The sequence below is a fragment of the Manis pentadactyla genome, chromosome 9 (assembly GCF_030020395.1).
Source record: "Manis pentadactyla isolate mManPen7 chromosome 9, mManPen7.hap1, whole genome shotgun sequence".
NCBI classification, from domain to species: Eukaryota; Metazoa; Chordata; class Mammalia; order Pholidota; family Manidae; genus Manis; species Manis pentadactyla.
The window spans coordinates 95,693,433-95,707,170 of NC_080027.1; the positions used below are offsets into that span (position 1 = coordinate 95,693,433).

General features: G+C 46.5%; 1 protein-coding gene across 2 annotated transcripts; it reads right to left on the reverse strand.

Moving 5' to 3' along the window:
• Positions 1 to 1,937: 1,937 nt before the first annotated feature.
• On the reverse strand, positions 1,938 to 5,213 carry LOC118913596 (uncharacterized). Of its 2 annotated transcripts, XR_005025268.2 has the most exons (3): positions 5,119 to 5,213; positions 4,204 to 4,495; positions 1,938 to 2,206 (listed from the first exon to the last, which is right to left on the reverse strand). XR_005025268.2 is itself a non-coding variant. In XM_036887666.2 (2 exons), exons 1-2 carry the CDS (start codon positions 4,605 to 4,607, stop codon positions 2,164 to 2,166), a joined length of 447 nt encoding a protein of 148 aa, XP_036743561.2. In that variant the 5' UTR covers positions 4,608 to 4,609; the 3' UTR covers positions 1,938 to 2,163. The 2 variants fall into 2 exon arrangements, 1 of the variants encoding a protein (XP_036743561.2); XM_036887666.2 differs by lacking the exon at positions 5,119 to 5,213 and having other exon boundaries at positions 4,204 to 4,609.
• Positions 5,214 to 13,738: the final 8,525 nt, after the last annotated feature.

Here is a 13,738-nt window from a genome sequence, read left to right on the forward strand (position 1 = left end):
CAGTTCTGCTGATAAGATGCCAGGGGAGATCTACAGAGGGCTTCCCTTCCCGAATACAGAGGGAGCCCAGCAAGGACAAAATGCGGGTCTCAGTCCTTTCTCGCTGCCACGCCACGGAGGGGATATGATACCTGAAGCTTTGTTACCCAACTCTGGACTCTGAGCTGACAAATATTAGAATGAAAAGCCAATCCACAGAAGATGGTGGAACAGCAGGATGCAGACTAAGGGCCCTCAAGGGCAGAGCTGCTGAATGACCCAAGGCCACCCAACCCGCCAGACTCCTGTGAGGCCGATTGTGGACAGTCTGTATGGTGTAAGCCACGGCCAGTGGTTTTTCCCTCATGCTCTAACTCATGCTAAGAGATACACTAACAACTCTGTGTGTGTTTACTATTTCTTTAAATATTTCTATTAAAACAAGTTGTTGGGAAAGCACTTACTCTTCTTTTTTTAAATCCTGAGAGCTAAGTAAAAGGTTATGGAAAAATGGGATTCTTTACAAAAATAACACACGATGTACATATTTGCTTGATATTGTGAGAACCACTCAAGCTTGAAGAAACATTTTATAATGTCTGGTTTTGTTGATCTTGGACATTATTATTTTACTCTCTGTCAAATGATGGATTCCCACCGAAAAGCAGCCACTTACTTTTTTTTTTGCCCCTTTTTGTTCTGATGATGCTCACAATTCCTTGCATGACAGACACAGAAAAGAATGCGGGAGACAAATGGGGGGATGCATTCAATTCACATAAGGATTTAATGAGTCAATCTAGATTACAAACCCCTCACTGGAAAAGTTATATCTTTGTAGTGATTTGTTCTCACCTACCTCTATTATTGTTTACTTTCTCTATGCCAACAATAGTAGCCACAGAATGTAGAGCAACTTGATGTTTATCAACAGAAATTTAGAGGCCTAGGTTTTGAGCTGTGGCTTTTGTTCCAGCTAGATATTTTCATGTAGCTTAGATTAATAAAACATGAAGGAATTCCTGGTTTAATGCATGTACACTGCTTTGCTCTTTGATTGCATATTAATTACATGCATACATCTCCCTTTTAAGGAGATGGAATTGCACATCTCTAAGCTTTAATTTGCTGTCCAGGTTCCTGTTGATTCTTTGTCTACCTTTTTTTTCTTTAAGGAGAAAATACGTAATAAAAATAGAGGCAAACACTTTGGTTTTGTTATTGCTAATAACAGAAAATCATTAGAGCAGCTCCGTCTCTCATCCCTCATCACGGGCAAGGGCAAAGAGCGATGCAAGCAACACCTGGGACTGAAGGTCATGCTGCCTGGCTTTGTGGGGACAGATGGCCATTGTTCATGTTAGCAAGGAGCTTGATGCTGGCTTCTGGACATTGGCTGCTCACTATGTATAGTAAGTGATAATTTAGCTTCAGGTGGCACCAGCCCTTGTGGTGTCTGATCTCCTGCCACCTTAATTGAAACTATTTGGACAGCAGTACTTTACTCTCCTGTAGTTCATTATGAGACAAAAGCAGATATTTTAATGTATCTAATCATGATAATAAACAATATTGCTCTGTTCATTTGGATTTGGCTTTGCCAACTAGGTATTCTGCATTTAGGATCCCAAGGGGCAATTTTGTAAGTTATGGCAGGGAAGGCAAACACCAGAAAACCATTTGTGAAAATAAAGCAACAGCGCTGGCACTGGAGGGGGAGGGGGGCAAGGAGCAGGGAGGGGCAGGGTTTGCGGAAGACATCAAGAGCTGAGCTGTTACTTGGTTTCAGAAGACTATTAACTTCCTTGGTGGTTGTGGTTTTATTGATAAATTCACTGCTTCTGAAGTAGCTTAAAGTTCGCTAGAGCTGCTATATCATTAATTCTTATTGAATTCCTGTTAGTGTCTTCACAGGTATATGGAGGAGTCAGGCGCGCAGCACAGGAAACTTTTCCTTAGATGATGTTTATTATTGGTCCCAGTTAGAGGGTTGTAGAAAAATTAATTTATTTTACCCGTTTATATTACTTCCCATGTTCCACAAGGGGGTGCATATCATATATAGAAGATCTATTGCATAATAATGAGAAAATATAAATATAGAATCAGGGCTAGAGAAAATATGGGTAGGATTGGAAAACCATGATCCAAGATGGTGTGGAGATGCACGGGTCACAGCATCTTCTATGGCCACCGAGACTGGCTGACAAATTTGGATCTGAGTTTCCTGGTTATCAGAGCAAAAAAGGAAATATGGTATGTAAAATTTGAAATCTCAATTTCTGAGTTCACATTTTCATGGAAAAACGCATGCCACTTAACAAATTTTTCCTGCCTCTCAGGCCTTAACAAAAATTCTGGCATGCATCTTCGGCCACAGATTCTTGTACTAGGCAACAAGCAGCAATTTTATCTAATAGTGACTACTACAGTGGGCTTCCTACCGTGGGTGGAGCAATGTCAACATGCAACTGAAAGATACCTCTGCACCTAGGCCACAGCAGGCCTTGCAAAAGGCATTTCTTTCAGCAACAGTCTATTGTGTAGGGTCAGCACTTTATGTGCTGGTTCTAGTGAAGCATTTATTATCGGCTGTGTTGCAGAGGATATACCCTGTTTCCTTGCCAGCTTTATGGGCTGAAATGTGTCCCTCCATATTCATGTATCCGAGTCTTAACGCCCACTACCTCAAAATGTGACTATAATTAGGGGTGGGGGAAACATCTTTAAAGAGGTAATTAAGTTAAAATGAGGTCATTAGGGTGGTAGCAGATAATCCATTATCACTGGTGTCCTTAGAAGAAGAGATTAGGATGCAGACATACATGGAGAGAAGACCTTATCCACAGGAGAAGAAGACCTTCTACAAGCCAAGGAGAGAGGCCTGTAACAGAGCCTTCTCTCAAAACCTTTGGAAGGAACCAATCCTGCTAAAACCTTGACCTTGGACTTCCAGCCTCCAGAACTATGAGAAAGTAAATTTCTGTTGTTGAAGCCTCCCAGTGTGTGGCCCACTGTTGCAGCAGCCTTAGTGGCCTAATAATATACCAGCTTGTGCAGGGCCTTGCATGCCTCTTTTTCCTTTCCTGGAGGACCTCCACTGAGCTTATCTGACTGATTTTCTCAGACAGTCCCCCATGCAGCATTTGAAAAGCAGGGGTGGGCCTGAGACAGCCCTCTGCCCCCCAACCACAGCTGTGGAGGCTGACCTGGGCAGTGAATGAAGAGGTAGTTGGTGCCTTCCCAAGCTCAGTCCCCAGGCTTCAAAAGGAAACTGGACTTGGACTCCCCTTACTCTCCTCCAAGACCAGGCTTTTAACCACAGAACCAACACAACGTCTAGTACTTTGTTTCTAGTTATAAGGAAATACCTGTGGGAAGCGACCTAAATTCAGTAGTACATTCAAATATTGAACAAAGAAGTCTGTTAAAGGGGAAGGAGGCCCATCTGGAATAGGGGCTTTTTCAATGTCTGTACAACAAATGGTGGTGGTGAAGGAGAAGTGTCTCTGAGGGTACATGAATGCCCTTCTCAGGAGAAATTTTTAAGACCTCTGCCCCAGGGCTGGACTAGGACAATATGACAGTATTTTATATTTGGTAAGTGCCTTCTACTTTGCAAACTACATGGAAATACATGATCTCATTTGATTTGTACAACATTCCTGAAAAGTCAACAATTATCGACCTCATTCCACATAAAGAAACTGGAACTCAGATTAAGTGATTTATCTAAGCAGTGGAGCTAGAGTTGACGTGAAACCAGGTAAATTCCCAAGGGCCTGCCAACTAGCCTCGTTTTGAGAAACAAAAAAGGAACAGTACTAAGGGGAGTTCCGTCCAGCGCTGGAGCTGAACTTCTGACTCAAACCTCCATTCAGTCCCAAATTCGTTTAATTCTGCTGTGCTTCGTGTCCTCTTCTGGAACATGGGAGTGATAGCATTATCTGCATCAGACTATCCAATCGGGGCGAGATTAAAGCTGACCTGGCATTTGAGCCGTTTAGGAGGTTCCGGGCATATACACAGTGTGCAGGGAACTTTCTCATTTTTACTGACTAGTTAGTTTTCCCCACCCTTCTCTGAATCTCTCTTTTTCCTTCTCTCTTAAAGGCCTTTCTTATTCTACATTTTACCCTGCAGCGTCCTACAGAACACTGCAGCCCAGTAGTCATCTCGGGGTATATTGATCTAAGTTCAGCCGAGCTCCGTTTCTAGTCCTACCCCTGGAATTTTGGCCCGCTTCGAAGTAGCTCTGCGAGAGAGAGCCAATTCCGAACCCCTGCCCGGGGCCTCAGCAAGGATTCAGTCGTCGCTGCGGCTTTCTTTCCTTTGAGCGGAGCCGCTTTCGCTTTCCAGGGGCCCGCGCGCGTCTCATCTGGGGGCGGAGCGGGGCGGCGGGCGGCGGGCGCGGCTCCGAGGCCGGGCTCCCGGCGGGGCGCGTGGGAAGCGCCGCCACCCCGGGCGCCCGGGGTCTCGGGGGCTTCACAGCCGGCCGGGGCCGGGCGCCTGGGACCTGGAAGAGGGACAGGAATGACAACCGGCTGGGCCTGGGGAGGCACAAAGAGGGGATTATGGTCCCGCTGGGGAGGGGGCGGCTGGTGGCGACCTCGGCTCATTCCTCTCATTCCTTCCGAGGTTTCCGCGGTGCGAGCCCGGGAGCGACGCGCGCTGGGGAGGCGCGGAGCAGCCCGCGACGCCGCCCCGCTCTCCGCGCCCCGTCTCTCCTTGGGTCCGCCGCCCTCGTTCGCCCTACCGCCCCCCGCTCGGTTCCCGCGTCCCCTCCAGCCCTCCGGCCCCCGTCCCCGTCGCCCTCGGGCTCCCCTCACCCCGCCCTCCTGTGCCCCCACGGCCGCCCCCCTCCCCTCTTCCCGCTCCTGGGTCTCCCAGGCCTCCCCGCCCGCGGGTCCCACCCCTTCTCCCTGGGTGCCCCCCCCGGCTTCCCCGTCCCCTCACCCCGCCCTCCGGCCCCGTTCCACCCTCCACCCCCGCCGCCCGGTCCCCAGCGCGCTCCGCTCCGGCCCCAGCCCGGCCGGACCCTGACTTCGGCACCGGGTAGCCTGCTGGGCGTTTAAAGACCGAAGTATCGGAATAGGTGGACGGCGTCAGGCACAGGAGGAAACTCCAAGCATGTCTCACTTGTCAGAAAACGCAGATTCAGGTCCGACGGACCGTGGCTAGGCGCTTCTGCTACCCTCGCAATGCAACCTTGTCGGGTCTTCCGAGGAGAGGCCCGAGGGAGAGAAAACAGGGGCAGGACTAGGGTTGCGCCGGGGCTCTGGCTTTCTACTGCGCCTGCTCAAGTCCAACTAAACTTCGATGTTGGTTGCTAGGAGCGTAAGGGCTCAGGTCACCTGTTGCCTCTGTCCGTGTAGCCTTCGGTCCTGCAGAATGTTTGAGATGGGCTGTGGTCCCAGAGCGGGGGTGGGGGAAGAGAGACAAGAGTTTGTGTGTGTCTAAAGAATGAGGAGCTAGCTAGCTTAACATTTTCAACGTTATGCAGAAGGATAGATTTATAGTTACCGATTGGTAACTCCCAGCCATTGCTGCCTTCCAGTGGGTCCTCTGACTTTCAAAGTCCCTTTAGCTAGAGAGTCTGGAGCAGGACACTGGGCTGTAGGCAGTAGGGGTGGCTCCCAGGGAGGGGCTGAGGCTGCACCGCTGGGGCTGGGCATGTGACCTCCTCCCCCAGGCTGTGGGATGTTCCCAGGCCCCTCCCACCTGCTCGGCTGCCAAATCTTTGTTACAAACTTGCAGTTTAGGAGTAGAGCAATCCTACAAAGGCGGAGTTCTAACTGCCACTTCTAACAAATCAGGTGAATAAGAGCCTTTACGATCACTAACTCTGGTTGCCCATTACTTACCAAACATACTCTTATAAATTATTTCAGTGGAAAGGTAAATCAGCTAAATTGGTTGTTTCCATTTAATTCCTTTCAAAAAATCATGTATGGATTGCCCAGTGTGTCAGGCAATTCCTCTAACTTCTTTTAGGAAGGCATTTTGGAGTTGACCATTGCTCTGTACTTTGAGATTAGGAGGGTAAAATTCCAAGATGCTGGTCATTCTCATATTTATATCGTACTATAATATCTTGCTTTATTTACTAATTGTCTTTTTAGGGTTACTTCTAAGAAGTGCCATGTTTAGGAATCAGTTGAGAATATCTCAATCTTTGGTACTGTTGCTATAAGCTAAGATCAGTATGTGAAAAAAATTCAGTCCACCAGGTAGAAGACTCATGGGCCACTTACCTACCTACTGCCTTGTGCCAAGCTTCAAACAACAGAGACTGAATGAATGAACCTCACAAAAGAGAATGGAGGGAGTGTTGCTGCTGCTCTTTCATATGTGCTTCTATTTCTTAACAGAGCCTTTCTTAGCACTTATTTTACACTTCACAATAACATCATCACCTATTTAACCCTAGATTTTATTTAATTGATCACTTACCATAATTCTTACATAGTTTGCTTCCCTCTTCCTAAAAATTTTATTGCAATCTGATTTTTGTTTTGCTAGAGTCCGTCCTTGAATTAGTTCTCCAGAAAGTATAAAGTGGGATACATTTAGAACCCTTGCATAACAAAAATATTTTTAGTTTGCCCTTACATATGAACAGTTCATTGTCAGGTATAGAAATTGTGGATCACACAACTTTTTTCTAGGAAGTCAGAAAACATCACTCATTGTCTTCTGGTTTTAGGATTGAGTATGAGATGGTGTCAGAATGATTTTTTAAATTTTCTCTAGAAGAAATTAAAGGAAAGCAAGTTGCTTTGTAAGAATGCCGCCTGAAAGGAAAAATTTTCCTAAACCTGGTCTGGATAGAACTTTTTGCATGAAGTATTTCTTAACTTCCTTCTGGGAAGAAATTAACAATCCTGATAAAATGCTTAAGTAATTTTTAAATAAACTTTAATGAGCTTAAAGAGAGCCTGCCTCTGGGAGATGAGTGGACTGTCCATCAAGAATCTAATGATTTTTTTTTATTCCTTCTGTTTTTTTTATTAAGGTATCGTTGATATACACTCTTATGAAGGTTTCACAAGAAAAACAATGTAGTTATTACATTCACCCTTATTGTCGAGTTCCCCCCCACCCATACCCCATTGCAGTCACTGTCCATCAGGGAAGAATCTAATGATTTTTAATAGGAGTTTCTTTTCAAGCCCATCCTTTTTTCCTACAAATGTGTCCAACAGGAGATAAATCTTCATATCAGTTTGTTTTGGGGCTCTTCTTTTGAAGCAAGTGATCATAACTCAATTTTCTGAAAAGTTCTTTTTTTCTTTTAAATTTTCTTGTTGAAGTTCAGAAATCTCCCTGGGACACATCTAAGTGTAAAGGATGACACTAAGACAGTTGATGAATCATAAGAAAGGAAGGCATAAGAAAGTCATTAGTGTATTCCAGGATTTTTAACTTGCAGGTAATGGGGAGCCTTAAAGTAATGGAGGAGAAGTCTTTGGGAAGACAGTTCTGGTGGTGGTGAGCAGAGACGAAAGCATGGACACATTCGACCATAAAAAGCACCCTGCCAGCTGTCTGTCAAAACCCCATGGACTTGAAGCCACTGTTAGAGCTGGTTTGAACCATGCTTTTTCACCCCTGCCCAGTGGGTCCAAACTAATCCTGATCCAGACCAGCTGAATCGAAATTCCTTGGGATGTGGTTCAAGCATCATGATTGTTGTTTTTTAATCTCTCTAAGTGCAACCAGGGTTGAGAACCAGTAGTACAAATGTTTTTCTTCTACACTGGATCCCTATCCATTTTTCTTTCCAGTCACAATCCCCAACTACTCCTGCCTTTGTTCCATGTCCCCTGTACCTTGTTGCCATAAAGTATCTTAATTGCCTTAGTTGTATTTTTACCCACTTTAGTCCTCAATGCAGCAAAACTGCCTTTCATGCCAGGACCATGCTAAATGTTGGAGTGTCCCTGCTGTAGAGATCCCAGCTGGTATAAATAAGCATCCTCTTCCCTTCTTGACTTGGGTCCCAAGGGCACTGTTCCCAAGCTTTCACTGCCATCGCTACCTGGGACTTAAAGTGCCTTGCTTGTCCCTGGATCCTTAAGCAGAGTACTCTCCTGCTCTCACCCCCCAATTGCCTGCTACCCAATACTTGTGCTCCTGATTCCTTCACTGTACCCCCGTCTTGTTGGTGGGAGTAGATAGGTCAGAGCAGCAAGCCTTCCTGTGCAGTCCTTTCCTGGGCAAAACTCCTTTGAGCTCAGACAGTCTTTGGTCTTGGCAGTACACTGGAGACTGAACATGAACAAATGTCCACGAGAATGTAGAAGGAAAAAAAGCTGCTACTATTGATTCTCAGAGCCTTCTGCCTGTATAACACTCCTTCTTTCTCCAGTCATTCCAGTGCTTTCTCTTCTCCTTTTCTCATGAATAAGGTATCCGGTCCCTTCCTCCTTATCTTCTTGGGGTAGCCAGAGCCAGGAGGCACAATCACAACAGAGTGACTGGGAGGATAGTGTCTGTTTGGCTGAGTATAAAAGGGAACATATGATTTTGTGGTCAATTTATTTTTACCTCGTTCATTCTCAGGGGTCCACAGTTTTCACCTCATTGATTTTCTGTGTTCATTGACTTGAAGCCCGCTGTGTATGGGAGGCTGCTTCATGTCTTCTCAAGCCTTCTTTTTTTATTGCCTTGGCAACTCTGTGTCTTAAGCTTGAACCAGTTTGAACTAATCTCAGTGGTTTACTTATTTAATATGACACTTGCCTTCTTAGTAGAAGTATTATACTATTTAATCCTTGTACCATAAATGTTAGCCTTGGACGGGGCTTGCAGATCATTCTAGTCCAGCTCCTTCATTCAATATGAGGACATTGAAGACCTCATATTCAGGACAGGGAGGTTGAAAGGTTTGCCTAATTTCACACAGCTAGGAAAGCCACAGCATTGGAGTCCTCCTCAGAAAGGGCGGAAGGAAAGAACAAGAGAAAGAACAAGAAAGAGAATTACAGAAAGAACTGGATCCTTAAGCATAGTGCTCTCATGCTCTCACCCCCAAACTGATGTATCAGTAAAGATGCACTTAGTAGTAAGTAATAGAACACTTGACTCAAACTGGCTGAATTACGATGAGGGCATCAATCATCTCAATTACCAGCAAATCTTGAGGCAGGGGAGGTTCCAGGCATAGCATGATTAGGGCCCTGGTCAAACTGCTCACTGATCCCTTACCAAGCCCATCTCCATGCCAGCTTGGTTCTCAGAATGGCCTCCCACGTGGTTGACTACCAGCAGGAGCAGGGGCTGTTGGCTCCCTTGCTCACACCCAGATGAGGAGCGACAGAGAGATAGGGAGCGAGGGAAGGAGGTAGAGAGAGCAAGAAAGCATCCATCAGAAGTCCTTCCCTTTAGGCTGAGTGGGTCAACCTAGGTCATATGCCCACCCCTAGACAGTTGCTAGAGGAAGGCCGTGAGCTTGTCTGCATTCCTGAGCCAATTTCTGGCAAGAAGAATGGGCTCATTATAATTCATGTCAACCCATCAGCGTCTACCTCCAGAGATGGGGTCGGGGTCCATTTCTCCAGTGTTGCTGGAGCTTCATGGGAGAGAGGTTGATCAGGGTTCCCTTAGGAAGAAAGGAGGGAGGAGTGGAGGGGCTGGGATGACCAGATGTGTCTCCTACACCAGAAACCATTGGGCAGTGCCTTTCGTATGGACAGCATGTGGCAAAGAGCCCCCATTTGGGAGACAGTAAGTGACCAGCTCTTGGTGCTGTTCTTTTTGCTGATTATTAAAGCCTGGTGACTTTAGGAGATGCACTATATATTTCGAACTTCACATATGATGGGGAGGGAGATAATAAAGTCAGAATAGGATCAGCCGTGCCTCCTCCTGCCATGGAAACTCTCCTATGATGTGATTAGCCAGAAGGAAAGAAAATAGGCTCTGAGGAAGCCACTTGATCTGAGCTGTAGACGGGGAGGCTGGGTCAGCTCTATCCTAGGGTGCCTTCCTTCATACATTGGTGTGTGGAAACCTCAGTCCGAGTAGGGATCCTTACTGCCCCTAAGGGATTTGAGCTAGCACAGAATAGAAAGACTTCACCTGAAAATTTCCTGAATTAACTGTAATCCTCTCTTCCCCAAAAGCTTCAGGTGGAGCTGGCTGTGTGTGTCCCCCAGCAGAACCCTAAGGAAGCTCCCATCAGCCCTGTGCTTGCACTTTTCCTGACTTGAGCTTTCTCCTTCTTTCTGAAGTTTTTATTTATTACCATCCATGAATGCTACTCTCAGGGCAGAATTTCCTCCCCACCACAGTGCATTGTTTTGACTTTCTCCCATTCCTAGAACTTTTTACTATCTAAACACTATTCTTCTCAATTTATTGTCCTGGCCTTTCGAGGCTGCTCCATTGGGTGTGTTTGATGGAGAGTTCTTTGAGGTTTATGAAAAGTGTTTTTGAGACACTTGCAGTTAGATAACATCCCTGGGTCTCAGGGCTGCTTTTTTAAGCATCTACCACCATCTACATTAATCATCCTGTTTCTGATGCATAGACAAAGGATGTGGAGCTGTTTCTGTAGGGCTTAGGAGGGGCTGTTTCTAGGAGCTGTTTCTTCCAGTCTGGAGAGGCAGCTTCAGTCTGAGCTGCGGGGGCGCGGTGTGGAAAGCTTTTGGCTCCTGAATTACAATAAGGATTTGAATCAAGAGAGCCCACAAAGATTCTGCCTGGGAAGCTGTTTCACTCTCATTTTCTTTTTTGGGAGTGAGGCCCCGGGTATTCATGTCTCCCCCACTGAGTGCAGTTATACATGTGGAGTGCAGAAAGATGGGGGCTCAGAAATTATCCCATGGCGCTCTCTCCTTTTTCCTAAATAGCTCACTGAGTTCTCAGCATCTTGGGGAGTGCAAGCTGATGTGCTCCTAGGCCGCTGGATGACATTGTTTTACCAGGCTGGGCTGTCCCTTCCCTCTCTCGGGCTTGCCAGCAGGGGCTTGCTGCCTTGGAACTCCCTGTCTTCAGTCCCTCCAGCTGAATGTTCTGCCGCCCCGCCAGTGGTGAGCTGGTCTGGCCCTGGGTCCTGAGTCAATCCTGATGATAGAAAGATGCCTGCAATCTTAGCCTTATCCACCATCCAGTAGCTCTGAAAATTAAATCAAATGTCCTGCAGACTCGGGGTCACAGCTGCACCACTTCCCATGCCTGCCAGTGTCGTTTGCTGCTGGCCAGCCCTGAGAGTAAGCCCCGAGCTCTTTATGCCCCTCCGTGTGTTGTATTGCACCGCCCTGGGGCGGCCAGTCCATCAGATGTCTACCTGGCTCTAGCACTCCTACCTCTAGTAGCTCCTAGTAAGTACAGGCCTGCCATAGCCTGCTGGATGCATTTCTTCAGACCAGTTGTGGCTTTTGCTCACCTTCCTCCTTGGGGCTGGTCCACGCCCTATGCCTCCTTCACTGGGTTGGCAATCCCAGGATCTACCTGGTTTCTGGTTCCAGGAGGCAGGACACTGCTTGGGTTTGCCACCCTTTGAACAAACCCTACTGATGCCTGTCTGTGTCGTGTCTGAAGAGCTGTATCTGAGACTGCTGGTTGGAAAATGAGGGCAATAATGCCTAGACAGTGCTGAAATGTTGCAAGGGGTCCAAGCATCCCATGTCTATTATAGACTGATTGTGCACTGAATGTGGAACAGCTGCTGTAAATACACACATCATGTTTTGGAAATGTGGATGGATGCTTCTGTATCTAATTAAATATAAATCCACTAAAGGCACCAATGAATGCAGAGCATCTTTTTGTCATTACCTATTTTCTCAATCAATGGGTAGCAAAAATAGAGTGCAGCACAATACAATGTTCAAGTCCAAGAAAGGCTTCTTTTGCAGTCACTTTCTATACTAACCTGTTCTCACTGATCTGCTAACTCCCTTGGGTTGCAGTGCTCTGACTGGAATACACAACTCCTAAGAAACAGTCCACTCTACATCCAATGAGAATCTTTTCTGGTGGTTTTTCCAGCTATAGGTGGGGTCATCAGGGCTGGCGCCTTCTGAGCTATCTCCACAGCTACCTCAAGGCACGCCGGCGAGAGCTGTCCTGCCCTCAGAACCACTAAACATGTTGCAACTGCCTCGGGGCCAGTGTTCCTGGGAGAACAGTCCATGTTTCTGACCCTTGTTTTGACTCCAAGTCTCTAAGGAAGTCTGTATCCTTAAAAGCTAGTGGAAGACTTGGGTCCTAGACATTCCAAGATATTGGAGGACCCTACTTTGTTTTCCATTTGTCTTAGAGGCAAGCTCTAGCTTCGCAGGTATTCTGATCCAACATCCATATGTATATATCCTGTTCTGTAGGAATGAACAAAGGAAAAGGCAGCCGGAACAAATAACTGCCAAGTTAATATTTTGCCAAGACTAACCCAACTTGACCAGACTGCAAATTCCTGATGGAAGGAGCTAAAATTCTGAATCTCCCCCCCAACTCCCGGCCATACTACATTCCCAATGTGCCAGGTGTAAGTCTGAGGTACTAGGCTCAGGGGAAAGTCCTTGAGCTCTGCAGCTGAGTGAAGCCTGGCCTTCAACCCGATAGGCCCTTTTAATGGTTCTTTGAACCTCTGATGTTAGTACACAGGGAGTGTGGCTCAAAGTTGTGACAAAGGAACGATGGGGCAGGGGCTGCACCCCAGGAACCTGTACAGCACCAGAGCACAAGAAATCCCCTGGCCCCCTCAGGCCCAGGAGCTGTTGTGGGTGTTGAACTGAACCATCGGCCCTGTTCCTGTTTCTGCTGTGGGGGAGAGTTACGTAAATAGTCTGTGTCTCTTGGAACTCTATTGTCCCAAGTGGAGGGAAGCCCTACCTGGAACTTGGTTATAGCAGTCAGCCCTGTGTGGTGTCCATTGCCCTCTCTGAGTCAGTAAGCCAGCACAGGGGGGTTAGCCTGTTGGGAAAGTCATGAGCAGGAGAGAAAATGGAGGCCCTGGAGATGCCACACCATTACCAGTGACAAGTCAAAGGACAGCTCCTGAGCTCCAAAAAAGATGACACTGATAACAAAGTTTCCTGCCCATTTGGGAAGAGCCCTCCCAGGAGACTAGGACAATGTTCTATGCCTCTGTTGTCTGGACTGTAAGGTGATCTTACAGGATGATCTTTCCTCAGATAGCGCTTTGTGCTGCAGATACAATGGAGAAAAGATGGATGTGGCCCTTGCCTTCAGGGAGGCACAGAAAGAAAACAGAAAGAAGTAAACAAACAAATATATACATAATTACATATTCTGATAAGGAAACAAAACGTGCAAAGAGAGAATGACAGCAGACATTTAGGTAGTCAGGGAAATCTCTTTTAAGAAGTCCTATTTATTACTGAGATCTGAAGGATGAGAAGGAGTCAGTCTACTTGAGTGTGGGATGAGAGCACTTTGGGCTGAGGGAAAGTGGGTTCAAATGCTTTGGGGCAGGAAAGAGGTTACTCCTTTGATGAGCTTACTTATGAGAAGGTCATAAGAACTGCTTGCTTTGCATCACTCAGGGACAGGGAGAAATGCCCAAGTGAAGATGAACTGAGTAGCTAGAGTTAACTAGTGATCTAGAATTTAATTCATCATTTCTGAGAGAGGCACAAAAGCTCAGGAATCTGTCTTATCAAACTGACCTTGAATTCTGCTGCCTAGTTTTACCCTATGACTTTCAGGTGTGCTGTGATTTCTGTCACCAATCAGAATTCTATTTTGTACCATGACATGTGCCTTTAAAAGCAGGAAAGAACTATAGTCT

Coding starts and splice junctions, on each gene's coding strand:
- LOC118913596 (XM_036887666.2), bottom strand. CDS start 4,607: ATGAGAGGAATGAGCCGAGGTCGCCACCAGCCGCCCCCTCCCCAGCGG. Junction 2,207..4,203: donor AGCGGGCCAAAATTCCAGGG/GTAGGACTAGAA, acceptor TCTGATAACCAG/GAAACTCAGATCCAAATTTG.